At 44.9% G+C, this 16,934-nt stretch overlaps 1 protein-coding gene across 1 annotated transcript in view; it reads left to right on the top strand.

The window, feature by feature from the left end:
• Positions 1-16,934, top strand: part of MMP20 (matrix metallopeptidase 20) — a 59,468-nt gene that overhangs the window by 10,530 nt on the left and 32,004 nt on the right. Inside the window, exons 3-5 of the mRNA XM_088456696.1 lie at positions 3,519-3,667; positions 5,931-6,056; positions 6,150-6,311. Coding sequence (XP_088312822.1) covers positions 3,519-3,667; positions 5,931-6,056; positions 6,150-6,311 — 437 coding nt within the window. The remainder of the gene's footprint in view (positions 1-3,518; positions 3,668-5,930; positions 6,057-6,149; positions 6,312-16,934) is intronic.

The raw sequence follows: 16,934 nt of genomic DNA, 5'->3' as shown, positions 1-16,934 counted from the left end.
CTGCTCATCTATACAGTATCATCATCTCCAGTTGTCATTCCTACTCGCTGTTAATAAAGACATTGCATTCCTGTCTTTGCCTTCGGGTCCATCATCCTTGGCTCAAGACTCCCAACTTCATCCACACATCCAAAGTCTTCACTTCAGCCTTCCACGTCTGTTCTGACCAACTCCAGTCCTTAGACGTGACAAATACAAGTTGAGTTTGATTACTTTGATTATGTAACTTATATCTTACTGCATTTGCAAGAAAGTCTTAATATTGGAGACTTGGCTGTCAGGCCAAGCTTGCCAGTAAAGTCCAATTATGTTGGCACAACAGGCAAATGGTGGAGAGGGGGCAGCTCTGAGTGAAGATGGAGAAAACAAGTGTCATAGTGGGTCCACGGTGTGGCCAGTAAGTCTGAGACTGGAATGAGTAGTTCGAAGGTTTCTATCTGTAAGAAGGTGTGGTCAGATGATCAGGAGCCTTCACTGGAATAATAATGCTGCCAATAGCTTCTGTGTGGTAAGCATGGAGAATCCTATATACCAAGGATGGTGGTCACACATGGAATGCCGCAATCCCTTGCTGCCATCTCATGGTGCAGTTATCAGAAGAAATTCAATGAAAATATGTTTCATAATAGAAATAATGCATTTCGTTCAACTGGGAATAGTTGTAACTACTTTTTAATGTTTTAAACATTTTAAACTAATTTACCTGGCATCTAAGTGTAACTGAAAGGCAAATCCTGTGTATAAGCATATCCCCCGAGACTTACCTGCCACATGGATAAGCTAATCTTTATTGCTTTGGGCCTGTATTAACGAGGCAACTGAGTATCACTTGGCTGCCTCCAAGTGATTTTATCAATTATGACAATAGGTGGTTTCCTCTCGTTGTAATAAGCAGTTATAGAAATTTAGCTTAATCATCATATTGATTAATAGACCCATAAGAGAGATAGAGGTTGTCTGAGCACCATTTTGTACATGCCGTTGGTTTTTCATGGTTCAATGTGAATAGGTCAAATAGCTGAGAAAGATAAACTTGTTTTAAATCTGTAGCAACAGTGTTTTAGTTGGAATCAGTATGAAATCCCAACAGGAGAAGCCCGACAGGAGACGATCCCAACATTGGCTGATAAGTACCCTAATCCTCACCTCTCCAGCCTAACCCTCCCTTAGGGGTACCTAACCCTAAAACTCCTGGGATGGTTCCTAACCCTAAATCCCCCCGGGGGTGCCTAAACCTAATCCCCCTTCCCGCACCCAAACCTAACCTACCCCCGGGGGTGCCTAATCTCAACCCTTCCACCTAGGGGTGCCTAACCCTAACCCCCCCCAAAAAAACCTAACCCTAGTCCTGTTACACTCCCTAAACCTAATCCTCCGCCTTCCCGCGGCTAACGCTAAGGACGCACCGGATTTACCTCGTTCAGGCTGTCGTCCTTCGGCGTTCCGGCATTGGGATTAAGATAGACATTGGTATTTCGGCGCCTATCTGAAGTTCCCCGTCGGGCTTCTCCTGTCGGGATATAGACCGGTGGCATTTAGTCCTCCAGTCTGTAAACTGCATCCCGTTTTAGTTGTATGTAGATAATTTGTGGTTTAGGTCTTTTATTGTTTGTTTGTTTCTCAATTTAAGAATTTATTACCTGAATGTTTGTGTGAAGCATTTTTATATTTGGATTACTGGCATCTCTTATGTCTGTGGGATGTACGTGCGTGCTTACAGTATATGCCCAGAAGCAGAAAGCCAAATAGATGAAATAAATAAAGGATCTGTGCAGAGAAAAGAGATCTTGCTACAATTGTCATATTTCTATGTACTGTGTTGCAACTCACTGGCGATTGTACAAGTTGTGGTTATGCGGTAAGGGGAAGTTGTTAAAATATTCTCATAATCTCCATCATAAAACAGTCAATTAACTGTAGAGATTACAGTCTTCTGTGTTACTAAAACCACAGCCCACTGACACAGACAAACAAGGTGAAGACTAATGGGGACCATACATCTAGCCTGTATCAAGGCAATTCTCTACTCTACCGACATCGGGTGAATCGGAGAAATCCAACATGTTGGACAATCTCGATTCCCCGATCCCATTGGTCGGAATATGGTCAGAATTGGTGAGTCAAGGTATTTTAACATGTTTAATTTCCCCAATTATCTGACGGATCGCCGATCATTGCTGTTCACTGCTCTGCATTTTTTGATCTGCCTCGGAAGAACAGGGAATAGGACCGTGGATGTATTGCCCTCTTTAGGGGCTAATTCAGAGTCACAGGCAATTGCATGTTAGGAAATAAATTCTGGTCTTCGCCAGTGTTCAGAGTTGACCACATTTCTGCAGCTGCGTCGCCCTATACATCCACTTAGGACCACTACCAGCACAAATTTGCTCGAGACATCCTCTAGGTGCAAGAGATTTGTCTGAAATCAGATAGAACTCTGTGATCTCTCAGCACTGAATAGCCCGCCTTTCAACAGCATGCCTATTGAACACTTAGCCTACGTGCATATGCCCCTATGCCTCCTAGTTAAACCCATTTAGCCATAAGTGCAGATGGGGCTGGGATGCGTAACACTCTTAATTGTTATTAGTTGCTCAAAGTTGCGTTTGCAGGCTCCGAGACTTGCTCAGCTGCTATAAATTGCGAAAGGAGACAAAAAGACTAAAAGTGGCATACACACATAGCAATATTTTACCCGATCTGGCCAATTCTAACACATTGGAATGACAGATCGTGTAAAATATGGCCTTATCCTCAGTAAATCGTGAGTCCCCACTCACGATCACGATGCGATGAGTGTCCCCGCTGGTCGCACATCGCATCTTCAGATCTGCCGTGCAGTAGGGCAGATCTGACAATCTAGGACACGATGCACTGTGAAAGTCTGGATGCAGGAGAGATCATTTGAAGATTGGACACCAAATCATGTGCAGATCGTGTGCAGAGCTGCCGGGGAGAGTTTCAAGGGAAATCGTACACAAATTGTACACATTGGCTGATCATGTGCAGATCGCTATGTGTGTGGCCAGCTTTACTATGGACAGGACGTATCATGTATCGCAATTACGTTGCGTTTCATCCCGCCCCTTATCACATTCATACTGAAATTTTTACCGCTGGTATCGAGCAATATGTACCCACTGGGACAGCTTTTCCAACATAGAACTGTCCATATGAAAAATTCACTTACAGGTTTATGACCCGATACAGAGGCGATTTATGAGAGGAGTGGGCCCATGTACAGTCTCCATATGGCGCTCCCCCTCTCTCCTGTGCAGTTGCAGGGTAGACACTGGCACTGTGCCATAGTATACTGCACAGATGTTCCCGGTGATTCTTCTTCAGGCCGCCTTGAGCCGGCTCTTGGTCCCAGGCAACATTTCCAGGGTTCCTTCTATTTGTTATATGCATGGGGGAGGTTAATTAGAACTTGTTTTTTGAAAGCGAGCAGCCTTTTATAGCTTAATATAAATCTGCTAAAATTGTCACCAAATAACAGTAAATATTTTTTTTTCTAGGATTGCAAAATATACAACCAGCATGAATAAACTAGATGTTGATCAAGCTGTAGATATGGGACTGAGAGCCTGGAGTGATGCTACACCTTTACGTTTTGTGAAAACAAATCAGGGGGAAGCAGACATCATGATTTCCTTTGAATCTGGAGGTACTACAGCTTTGCAAGTAGGACATGTATTGCGTGGTGATTTGCTTTGATTACAAAAGCCAATAGAGCAATAGTATACCTTAAGTAGTCTTAGATACAGGGGATCTCCAACACAAATGTTCCATGCTTATAGACTGCTCCTTGTAATCGAATAAAACTTATGTGTACAATAACTCCCGCTTCCCACTACAGCCTGGTCCAGTGATGCGTTACTCTAATGTTCTGCACTTATCACAGCTCTGTGATGTCCATAAGGAGTCTCCAGAGTCATTTACCCAGGCACCGATGCTGTTTGTGCCCATTCCCGCACTGTGCAATGTTTTATAGGGGACAGCTCCTATGCATATAATATTTTGGCAAGAGCTGCTCTTGTTGGGTCACTTGCAATGTCAACAAAGCATAAAATCCTGTTATGATGCAACACCACTACTTCTGTGCCCGGTTTTACACAGGTGCTAATAGATTTATATGTCTGTTGTGGAGGAACTATTTTTTTGGACAGTGAAATAGTTAAAACTATCTGCTCTAAATACTATATCTATGCAAACATTTTCCTCTGAGATATTAAAATGGGCTGAAACAAGTAGAGATAGAGCCAAATATTTATTGGGTCAGATACTGATACAATTGTTGAAATATGGTGCAGCAGCCTCCATATTGTTCTTAAAGGTATGTGTCTTTCCCTTTACTAAGATGGCCGCCATTTGGTCTGCTGGTCATGTGCGGTGTCATCTTGTTATTGTATAAGAGTGCCACAGTGGAACACATAAGTGTTCCACATAGATCCAGAAAGACCCTGCCGTTTATGCCTCTCAAAGCTCCGAAAAAGGCACATGCTATATTATTGCACCGCTACCCACATACAATCACCGGCTTGTGATCTGTATGCCCTGCTCAATCTCCGCTCCATAACAGGAGTCTGACTGTATACATTATAACTGTGATTTGTGAGTACTTCACAGATCGCAAATTGCAACCAAAAAGTGATTGGAATTGTTAAATCAGATTGTCCAACATGTTAGATATCACAGATGGATTAGGGCTATAGACATGATCAGCAGATCTGCAGTCTGTTACTAGTAAAATGATGGGCCTTTCAAGATTGGCAGATCTGTGTTTGCTGGAAATGATCTGCAAATCACTGAAAAAGATCTGTAATGTATGGGCGCAGATTGCTAGATTGAGAAATCCTAAAATCGGGCAACAAATCTTAAAATTGTTCAATTCTGGTTTTCTGATTGCTGATGTATTGGGGGCCTTGAGTCCTAAAGGCCCCCATACATCTGCGACGGATCGCCGCAATGTAGCGATCCTGCAACCCGGCACCGCAGGGTCGGTGAAATCCATCATGTTGGCTATGCCTATCACAATCAAAAAAATTATCGTGATTAGCACATCGGTGAAATTTAACATGTAAAATTTCACTGATCCTGCGACGGATCGCGGAACATTGATGGCAGCCAGTCAGCATTTCCGACCAGCGGACAGCGTCTCCGGTCCCATCGCAACATTGAGATAATCCGTCGCAGATGTATGGGGACCGTAAATTGTTTAGTGTAATCAGATGGTGTATATTATTTACTCTGCATATTACTGCCAAATAGTACACACATATCAACAATAATTACAATAAACCAGGTGTCACTTATATTATTGGACCCCATACATCTGAAGGCGGATTGTGCGATCCGGCGATCAGATCGGAAACGCCGATCCGCTGGTCGGAAATGATGACTGGCAACCATCGCAGGATCAGTGAAATTCTACATGTTAAATTTCATCGATGTGCCACCAATCACGATAATTTTTGGATCACGATCGGCATATCTGTGAAATCCAACATGTTGGATTTCACCGATCCTGCGATGCCGGGTTGCAGGAACGCAACATCGCAGCAATCCGTTACTGATGTATGGGGGCTTTTACGGTAATAAGAATCTGCTATTTTTACACCTCCCAAAATTTGCCGCATATCAGTAAGCTAAGCAATCTACCAAGAACTAAGTTGCAGGGGTTTCCAAAGATTTTGATTCCACACAACATTTTTAAGGTTGATCACATTGGAAAACAAGTGGATTCAAAAAAATTTCCTCCGTTGCATTCCACCCTACACTAGGTGAGAAAGATATGTCTGGGGATAGTTTAATATTAGATTACCTATTGTTATTTATTGTTTTGTGTGATGTAGCTTAAAAACTGAAATTGTTTTGATGAGCAGAGAGCTATAATTCTTGCTAATTAAATCAATTGAATTGTTAATTAGATCATGGGGACTCCTACCCATTTGATGGACCTCGAGGTACTTTGGCTCATGCATTTGCACCTGGTGAAGGTCTCGGTGGAGATACCCACTTTGACAATGCGGAAAGGTGGTCAACAGGAACTAATGGTGTGTATATCATTTCCATGTTAATTATACTATGAGCTGTAAATGTTATACAGTATATCAAGTGACATAATGCCAATGTTGACCACATTGTAGGGTTTAATCTATTCACGGTGGCTGCTCATGAGTTTGGACATGCCTTGGGGCTTGGACATTCCAGTGACCCATCAGCTTTGATGTATCCGACCTACAAATATCAGCATCCTATTGGATTCCGCTTGCCCAATGATGACGTGAAAGGGATACAAGCATTGTATGGTATATGAAACACATTGTTCAGCTACTTCAACTACTGTAGCTACTTATTTAGTGCTAAGAATATCATTAATGTTGAGACTGCACAAACAATCCTGGTTGGCATGGGTATAACCATCATGTCCCCTCAGCTGTCAGGTGTTACATAGCTGCCACCAATGCCACTCTGGAGCCTGCTTCTCTTTGACATTTCCTCTGAGAACTATGCTCAGAGGAGAATAGTTGGGTGTCTAAGGTCAGCAGGAGCTTAATGAGCTCTCTAATGTATGACAGCCAACACTGCAAGGTATCTGAAGCCTCAGAACGCATTAAGCATGAGCCAGTATTTTAGGGCTCCAAAATAAAATTCTGCTCAGAGGGGAAGACTGATGCTCTCTTAGAGTGGGAACTTAAGTGAAGAATGGCGTGGAACAGAGACTGTCAGCCCACCCTGCTGGGTTATTGAGGATTCCTCCTCCATAAAAGCTTTGGGTAACTATCAGAAGTTTGATATGGGGTCTACGCAATTCTATTTATGCCCCTACTGGCTGGTGTGTGTTTAAAGTGTTATCCAAAATAATGCTCATATCAGAATGATGATTGGGTTTTATGCACTCTCAGCAAATATTGACATCCATTTTCCTTCATGCCAGTGGGGGATCCAGAGGGGTCGATAAGATGCTCCTTATTAGGTTGCAGTCACTGCACACACACAATACATGGGTTTGCCTGGCTGTTGAGAGGCAGAGGATCATAGCAGCTCTGGTATAAACTAAGCATTACAACTAGCTTCCAAATAGCTAAAATTAGTATGGGTGCTACTGTACGTAGTTGCAAATAGCTCATGCAGAGGGATTCACTGAAATCTATTGTTAACAAGGTGCAAGCAAGTAATATTTATTACAGATAGCTCATGAGTTAAGTGTATGGGTATGATACAGGAGGTCTAGATCTTAAATCTCCCCCAAGGAATGATTTGCAATTCGTATTATTTTTAATAGATGGGGACAGAGGGACTGATTCAGACTTGGGAATAGAGTAAGATATCTCTCTCAACTGATCATCCTTGGTGAAACCATTTTGCACTGCAGTTGGGGCAGATTTAAAATGTGCAGAGAGATTTAGATTTGGGAGGAGTGTTTCCAAACTGACATCTAAATTGTAGAGTAATAATAAAGTTGTGCACTATTTGTGGGCTACATGCAAAAGCAGCCAGTATTTACCCTACATGTAAAAAAATGAATGTATTTACACCCCTTGCATTGCAACATGGTTTGTTCAGGTTCACAGTTGAGAGAGATATCTCACTCTATTCCCAAGTCTGAATCAGGCCCTATGAGGCCTATTCATCAACACTAAATGGCCCGTTAACCATGCGGAAACGCTAGTTTCCACATATTTTAGTTACAGGGCCATTCATCATCAGGGGTCCAAAAAGGACTCATCTCCATCTTCAGACGGCACTTGTTCTCGGATCCCCGCTCCTTCCCATGGGAAGTTCCAGGGATGTGAAGAGGGATCCGCCGCCTCCTCACTACCTCCCCGGTAACTGCGCGCATGCGTGCCCTCGGGTCACGCATGCATAGCCAGGATGACGGGGATGAGGTAATTAACACAGCTCCATCTGTAGCTGCGACACTAACCGCAGCGGCAGCTGCTTTTCAGAGCAGTTATCCCCGCGCCGGAGCAATGATGAATTGTTCCGGTGCAAAGTTTCCCCGCTGCGAGTTGGATACTTAAGTATCCCTTGCAGCGAGTTCAATACTTCATCATCGGACACCATACGGCCTCTGATGATGAATAGACCCCTATGTTACTGAAGATTATTGTTATTATAAGTAATATTGTTGTACCAACATATTACTTAATCATGGATAGCTCACCAGGTAAACATCTGACTATGGTACAGGTGGTCTGAAGTTTGAATGCCCCACAGGAAGAGCTATGAAGTGTCTGTATTAATACATGGGGATGATGCACATATCTATTTTGTATTAATTATTATTATTTAGAAAATGAAAGGAGTCAGAAATACAAAGTGATGGAGTCCAGATTAATTGCAACCCCCTCCCCCTTTAAAGGAAAAGTCTAGATTTGCCCGTGCTTCCTGTAGATAGGATTTCATGTCTACTGCAATAACTATGTCTAGCAACAAAAATTGAGAGTACAGCAGGATAGTTTAGCTGCAAGAGAGTAGTTTGTAAAACCGGTGCAGCTGTATTGTTGCATGGTATGGAATCAATATGCTTCCTTGCATGGACAGAACAGATGGCAATCAACAATGGTCAGGAAAATAAGTAAAGCAGCAGAACAAACTCCAGCGGGATGTAGTTGTGAGACCGGTGGCCGTGATGCTGCCGGTCTCAATACCTACACTGAAATCCCGACAAGGGACGTAAGATAAGCGCCAAAATACCGACACCTGTCTTAATCCTGACGCCGGAATGCTGAAGGATGCCAGACCGAACTAGGTAAATCCGGGCCGCCCTTAGTGTTAGCCACAGGGGGGGGAGGGTTAGGTTTAGGGAGCGTAGCGGGTTAGGTTTTGGGGGGAGTTGGGAGGTTAGGGTTAGGCACACCGAGGGGGGAGGGTTAGGGTTAGGCACCACTGGGGGGTTAGGTTTAGGCACTAACGGGGAGGATTAGGGTGCGGGGTGGGGAGGGTTAGGGCTGGCTCTGAGGGAAGGTTAGGGTTAGGAGGGTAAGTATACTTACCCGACCCCTGTCGGGATACCAACCATCGGGATGCCGCTGTCGGTATTCTGACAGGAGGCACCTCGACAGCTGGCGTTACATACCGATTCCTTCCCAACGACTCAATCCTATCTGTAAACAGCACGGCTCTGCTCCCCCAAGACTTTAACATGTTTTAAGTGTTTGCGAATCATGCTCTGATTATTGGCAACAGGTGGAAGAAGGTGGAGGAAGTTGAACAAGGTGAGGGGTCACAGAGCAGGTAGAGTGTAAACAGCAGTTATACCAAGACAGGTAAAATATACACTAACATTTGTGGAGGTTATGGGCATGAGCCAAACCACATACTGTAAAAAATTTTTTTATTTGTTCTGGATAGTTTGCACGTATTAAACATGCCTGCATCCCCTTATGCCTGCAAATAATCTCTCATCCTAAAGTACTACAGTATGTTAATGTAGATCTCAAGGTGAAATATCACCCAGAGTAATGAGCTTTGTTACATTAGATGGAGAATGAAGGAATTGGCCAAATAGTCAGAGGAAAAGTCAGAGGCTTTGGCAATGAAAACTGTGCAGGAGAAACTACAGTCAAATAAAAGATACATACAAAGGCTTGCTGTCAACAGAAAAGTGGGACTACTTCAACTTCAATTTCGCATACCTCCACTTTTCGGGCACTGTCCCGCTGTCCCACCCACAGGCCGCAGTGTCCTGTGAGTGGGGGATTTAGGTGACACTCTGACACCACTGCTCTGCATAGCAAAGTAGTGGTGAATGGATGTGCCGGCTCAAGGAGAGGCTGAGGGCTATCCAGCAGCTCCTGGAGTGCGGGGTTAGCCTCCAGCATGACGTTGCTCATGGGTACTGCATTTCCTGTGAGGCCATGCCCCATTGCTGCTAAGCCACGCCACCTATTCCCACTTCCTTGCAAGCTGTGCAATACCATACAACTCAGTGCTCGAAGTGTGTTGGTATTAGTGATGAGCGGTTCGGATTCTGAGGAATCCGAACCTCTCCGAACAGGTGGAATCCGAGTCCACCCGAACGCAAGTTCGGGTGTTCCCGCCTGACTCGGATTCCACCTCGAGGCCGAACGTCACCCGTCCGGCGTCGGATTCTCGCGAGAGCCGAGTGACGTTCGGCCTCAATAAAAAGGCGCGGCGCCCGGCAGTCGGCGCCATTTCTCGCGTGACGCGTAGTTAGGTAGTTAGCTAGTGCGCTGTCTGTTCTAGTGTTAGATAGATTAGAGTAGGCAGTGCTCTGTGACTTTACTGGGCATAAGCCCTTGTGTGTGCTCCGTGACTGGGCATAATAAGCCCACTGTGTGTATGTGTACTCTACTACTCACTGTATTATACAAGCTCCATGACAACTGACAGGGCATAGCCCACTGAGTGTATTATACAAGCTCCGTGACAGGGCATAGCCCACTGAGTATTATACAAGCTCCTTGACAGGGCATAGCCCACTGTGTCTATTATACAAGCTCTGTGACAGGGCATAGCCCACTGTGTCTATTATACAAGCTCCGTGACAGGGCATAAGCCCACTGAGTGTATTATACAAGCTCCGTGACAGGGCATAAGCCCACTGAGTATTATACAAGCTCCGTGACAGGGCATAGCCCACTCAGTGTATTATACAAGCTCCGTGACAGGGCATAGCCCACTGAGTATTATACAAGCTTCTTGACAGGGCATAGCCCACTGTGTCTATTATACAAGCTCTGTGACAGGGCATAGCCCACTGTGTCTATTATACAAGCTCCGTGACAGGGCATAGCCCACTGAGTGTATTATACAAGCTCCGTGACAGGGCATATGCCCACTGAGTATTATACAAGCTCCGTGACAGGGCATAGCCCACTGAGTGTATTATACAAGCTCCGTGACAGGGCATAGCCCACTGTGTCTATTATACAAGCTCCGTGACAGGGCATAGCCCACTGTGTCTATTATACAAGCTCCGTGACAGGGCATAGCCCACTGGGTCTATTATACAAGCTCCGTGACAGGGCATAGCCCACTGAGTGTATTATACAAGCTCCGTGACAGGGCATAGCCCACTGTGTCTATTATACAAGCTCCGTGACAGGGCATAGCCCACTGAGTGTATTATACAAGCTCCGTGACAGGGCATAGCCCACTGTGTCTATTATACAAGCTCCGTGACAGGGCATAAACCCACTGAGTATTATACAAGCTCCGTGACAGGGCATAGCCTACTGTGTCTATTATACAAGCTCCGTGACAGGGCATAGCCCACTGAGTGTATTATACAAGCTCCGTGACAGGGCATAGCCCACTGTGTCTATTATACAAGCTCCGTGACAGGGCATAAGCCCACTGAGTATTATACAAGCTCCGTGACAGGGCATAAGCCCACTGTGTCTATTATACAAGCTCCGTGACAGGGCATAGCCCACTGGGTCTATTATACAAGCTCCGTGACAGGGCATAGCCCACTGAGTGTATTATACAAGCTCCGTGACAGGGCATAGCCCACTGGGTCTATTATACAAGCTCCGTGACAGGGCATAGCCCACTGTGTCTATTATACAAGCTCCGTGACAGGGCATAGCCCACTGAGTGTATTATACAAGCTCCGTGACAGGGCATAGCCCACTGTGTCTATTATACAAGCTCCGTGACAGGGCATAAACCCACTGAGTATTATACAAGCTCCGTGACAGGGCATAGCCTACTGTGTCTATTATACAAGCTCCGTGACAGGGCATAGCCCACTGAGTGTATTATACAAGCTCCGTGACAGGGCATGAGCCCACTGAGTATTATACAAGCTCCGTGACAGGGCATAAGCCCACTGAGTATTATACAAGCTCCGTGACAGGGCATAGCCCACTGTGTCTATTATACAAGCTCCGTGACAGGGCATAGCCCACTGAGTGTATTATACAAGCTCCGTGACAGGGCATAAGCCCACTGAGTATTATACAAGCTCCGTGACAGGGCATAAGCCCACTGTGTCTATTATACAAGCTCTGTGACAGGGCATAAGCCCACTGTGTCTATTATACAAGCTTCGTGACAGGGCATAGCCCACTGAGTCTATTATACAAGCTCCGTGACAGGGCATAAGCCCACTGAGTATTATACAAGCTTCGTGACAGGGCATAGCCCACTGAGTGTATTATACAAGCTCCGTGACAGGGCATAGCCCACTGTGTCTATTATACAAGCTCCGTGACAGGGCATAAGCCCACTGAGTATTATACAAGCTCCGTGACAGGGCATAAGCCCACTGTGTCTATTATACAAGCTCTGTGACAGGGCATAAGCCCACTGTGTCTATTATACAAGCTCCGTGACAGGGCATAGCCCACTGAGTCTATTATACAAGCTCCGTGACAGGGCATAAGCCCACTGAGTATTATACAAGCTTCGTGACAGGGCATAGCCCACTGAGTGTATTATACAAGCTCCGTGACAGGGCATAGCCCACTGTGTCTATTATACAAGCTCCGTGACAGGGCATAGCCCACTGTGTCTATTATACAAGCTCCGTGACAGGGCATAGCCCACTGAGTGTATTATACAAGCTCCGTGACAGGGCATAGCCCACTGTGTCTATTATACAAGCTCCGTGAAAGGGCATAGCCCACTGTGTGTATACAAGCTCTGTGACTCCAGTTCATAGTGATAAAGTAATATGGATCACGAGAATGAACTGAGAGGAGAGCAGAAACAACATGTAAATGCTAGCATTGCAGCGGCTGGAAGTCCATCACTTTTATCTAAAGCTGATGCTCAAGGGCGTAGAGGCTTTAAAACCTTAGGGAACCTGAAATCAAAAAATTTAGATTTTACAGGGGTAAAGACAAAAAAAAAACCTCTAAAGACTACTACTTTTGCAGAGAAACAGAAAATTGGCAACATACCATTCACCACACGTAGCGGCAAGGAAAGACTCAGGCTTTGCCCTTTATTTCTGAGTGGTGGTTCTGCAGCTGTCAGTGAGGCATCTTGTGCCTCTCGTGATGATAAAAGACCTTTTCAATCAGACTATAGAAGTGTGAAAAAATTTAAAACCAATAAGGCAGTCGAACAAACTGTGTTTTTTGAAACACAAATGTCAGAAATCCCTGAGGAGAGTCTAAGTGGGTCCACAAGTGGCATTTCTATGTGTAAGCCTGACCTTTCAGAGAAGCCGCCCTCCATAGTTTCTTTTCCATCTGTAGTTGTGGGGATGAGCAGTATTGCCGAGGACATAGAAATTGAGGATGCCACCGTGGAATTGCAAGAGGATGAGAGGAATATATGTGCAGCTGATGCTGGCACTAATGAGGATGTTGAGGATGAGGATATTATTTGTATAAGTCAGGCACCAGTGGAAGCAGCTCTTGGCCAAGATAAGAAGGCCATTGCCATGCCTGGGCATAGAACCAAGAAATCCACATCTTTTGTGTGGAATTACTTTTACCCAAACCCTGACAACGTTTGTCAAGCCATTTGTAGCCTCTGTGAGACCACAGTTAGTAGAGGTAGGGACGTTAAACATCTAGGAACCTCTACGCTATTACGTCATCTGCAGCGAGCTCATGACAGGTGTTTGATAACAGAAACTACTGCAAAAAAAATAACAACAAGCAGTCCAGCATTAGCTAGATGCCTTCTCTCTACTAAATCCCAGCACCTGCAATCTCCACCGACAACACCTTCCTCCTCAATATCCTCAGGAATGATCAGTGGTAGTACAACATCCAATTTATTAGTGCTAAGTCACGGTGACTCCTCCAATTTCCAGGACACCTCAGAAGAAACTGAATCTTTGAGCGCTAGGCCTGCTGCTGCTGCTGCTGGTGGATCTTCATCCCAGAAGTGGACAAAGAAGACTACTAGTAGTATACCAAAAAAACAATTGACTGTTAAAGAATCTCTTGCAAGGGGAAGCAAGTATGACAGCTCTCACCCTGTCGCACAGCGGATCACTGACGCCATGACAGCTATGCTAATATTAGATCTGCGTCCAATATCCTCAATTAATGCAGTGGGATTTACACAGCTAGTTGAGGTCATGTGTCCCCGGTACCAAATTCCATCTCGGTTTCATTTTACCCGAAAAGCCATTCCTCGGCTGTACCAGGACGTTAAACAGAACCTAATTATTGGTCTGCAAAATGCTATTGTACCCACTGTCCACTTAACCACAGATATGTGGACAAGCGGTAGTGGACAAACTAAAGATTACATGACTGTGACAGCCCACTGGGTGGGTGAATCGCCTTCAGCAGCAGCAGTATCTAACAAACAACACCAGCTCATTCAGAGGCAGGCAACTCTGTGCATCACCGGATTCAATAAGAGGCATACCGCTGACAACCTCTTAGAAAAACTAAGAGATGTCATAGAAACATGGCTTACCCCACTTGGACTCTCCTCAGGATTTGTGATTTCTGACAATGCTACAAATATAATGAAAGCATTACAGCTGGGTGAATTCCAACACATCCCCTGTTTTGCTCACACAATAAACTTAGTGGTGCAGGGTTTTTTAAAAAACGACAGGGGCGTTCAGGAGATGCTGTCTGTGGCCCGAAAAATTTTGGGACATTTTCGGCATTCAGCAACAGCGTGCAGGAGATTGCAGCACCTGCAAGAGCAGTTTAATTTGCCCTGCCATCAACTGAAGCAAGAAGTGGTAACGAGGTGGAACTCAACCCTGTATATGCTTCAGCGGATGGAGGAGCAGCAAAAAGCCATCCATAGCTATACGACAAGCCATGACATTGGGAGAGGAGGGGGAATGTACCTTACCCCAGCACAGTGGAGAGTACTTTCTGTCTTGTGCAAGGTGCTCAAACCATTTGAAGTTGCCACTTGTGAAGTGAGTGCTGACACTGCTAGCTTGAGTAAGGTGATTCCCCTGATTTCGCTTTTGGAAAAGCAGCTGGAGAAATTGAAGGATGATATTAAACAAAGTGATTCCGCAAAGTATGCTGGACTGATAGATCAAGTCCTTTGTTCGCTTCGCCAGGATCCACGGGTGGCCAAGATCTTGAAATCTGATCATTATATTTTAGCAACCATTCTTGATCCTAGGTTCAAGTCATATGCTGTGTCTTTCTTTACAACTGACCCAGATCTTAAAAGAACCAAAGCGCTCCTGGTGAGCAAGTTGGCAGCTGAAGTGACACATGGCACTACGATGACGTCTCCTCCTTCGGTTTCTGCAGCAGCAGCCAGAAAAAAATGCACCTTTTCCAAAAGACCCAGTGGTGATGCAGATAAGTCAAGTCAACATTTTGACATCTGGTCGGGTCTAAAAGATTTGCCCAACACCAGTGACACCTCTACCGCAACTCCATCTAATACGATTACCATCCAAAGAATGGTGGAGGATTATTTTCAGGACACCATACACGTAGACATGTCACAGAGTCCCTTCGAATATTGGAAGAAAAAAAAGGCAATTTGGAGACCCTTGTATAAACTGGCTTTGCATTATTTAAGCTGCCCACCCTCCAGTGTGTACTCGGAGAGAGTTTTCAGTACAGCCGGGAACCTTGTGAGTGAACGACGAAGGAGGCTACTTCCACAAAATGTAGAAAAAATGATGTTCATTAAAATGAACTGGAAATTTCACGAGGAAAACCTTTCCCACCAATCACGTCACAGTACAGATACTTCTGTAATGGTAGATTCCAGCGGGGATGAACTGATATTGTGTGAGGAATCGGATGATGTACACACTGATGAGGGTGAGGATGGCAATGATGGTGACATCATGCCACTGTAGACCTGTTGCCTTTAGTAGATTGGAAGATTTTTTTGTGGGGGCCAAAACAAACCAAGCACTTCAGCCACAAAGTGGCAGTACCTGTCGCTGAAATGCTTTGTTTGTTAAAGTGTGCATGTCCTTTTTAAGATCCAACATAAAGGGTGGGTGGGAGGGCCCAAGGACAATTCCATCTAGCACTACCTTTCATTTCTGCCACTGCTGTGTGGAATAGTTTCATAGATGTGCTTTAAACTGTGGTGTCTGTGCCACTGCGCCGCTGCTCTGACGCTTGGTCACCAGTCAGCTCACTGCAACCTTTGGCCAATAATGGTGAAACGAATAATTTAAGCTGTGAGGTGGTCTAAATTGACTGTAAATGACTGGAAATTAATGTTATTGAGGTAAATAACACTCTAGGAAGAAAAAAAAGCCCAATTTATGTAATTTTAGCTTTTTTTGCCAATTTTGGCAAAAAATCCAAATCCAAATCCAAATCCAAAGCCAGTCACCGCAGTTTGGCAAATCCAAATCCAAATCCAAAGCCGGATGACGAATTAGAACCAAATCCAAATCCAAATCCGCCAAAAATGGTCCGGCGCACATCCCTAGTTGGTATGCAACGGTATGACATACCGACACTTCAAACACTAAGGGACAAATGTAATAGGGTGAGAGTTTAGAAAATGTGAGAGTTTAGCAGTAATCTCTCACACTTACATTGGTCGAGATTTAGGACCTCATTCAGAGTTGGTCGTTGCAGCCGCACGGTCGTAAGGTAAAAGGGGCCGGATATGCAAATGAAGCGCTCGCAAGTTGCGTCGTTAAGATGAGATCGTTAGCTGAACGAGCGAATGGGAGGATGCGGCCGTAAGACTAAAAATACGCCCCCTTCTCGTTCGCATTACACGTCATCTCCGGGCACATAAGGATTAATCGAGACCATCGGGAACCATCGGAGCTGCTCGTAGAGCTTAAGGTTGACCATACCCTCTCTTAAACACTACGATCAAGTCAGTGTAAAAACCTCCCATGTCACATGTGCCATGATACTACTTAGTTAATTATGCACTCCCATAAAATGCCGTTTGCATAGTCAGGCACGCCTGCGTTCGGATCTCCACTCCCCCGTTTACAAGCACCTTCCCCTGTTACCACCCACAAACGCCTCATCCTGTCACTCAAACTAACGACCTGGCTGTGTTCAAGGAGAGAG

The sequence above is a fragment of the Taudactylus pleione genome, unplaced genomic scaffold (assembly GCF_031769625.1).
Source record: "Taudactylus pleione unplaced genomic scaffold, aTauple2 ptg000711l, whole genome shotgun sequence".
In the NCBI taxonomy this organism is placed as follows: Eukaryota; Metazoa; Chordata; class Amphibia; order Anura; family Myobatrachidae; genus Taudactylus; species Taudactylus pleione.
Note: the sequence above shows the minus strand (reverse complement) of the source record. Positions and strands in the feature narration are given on the sequence as shown.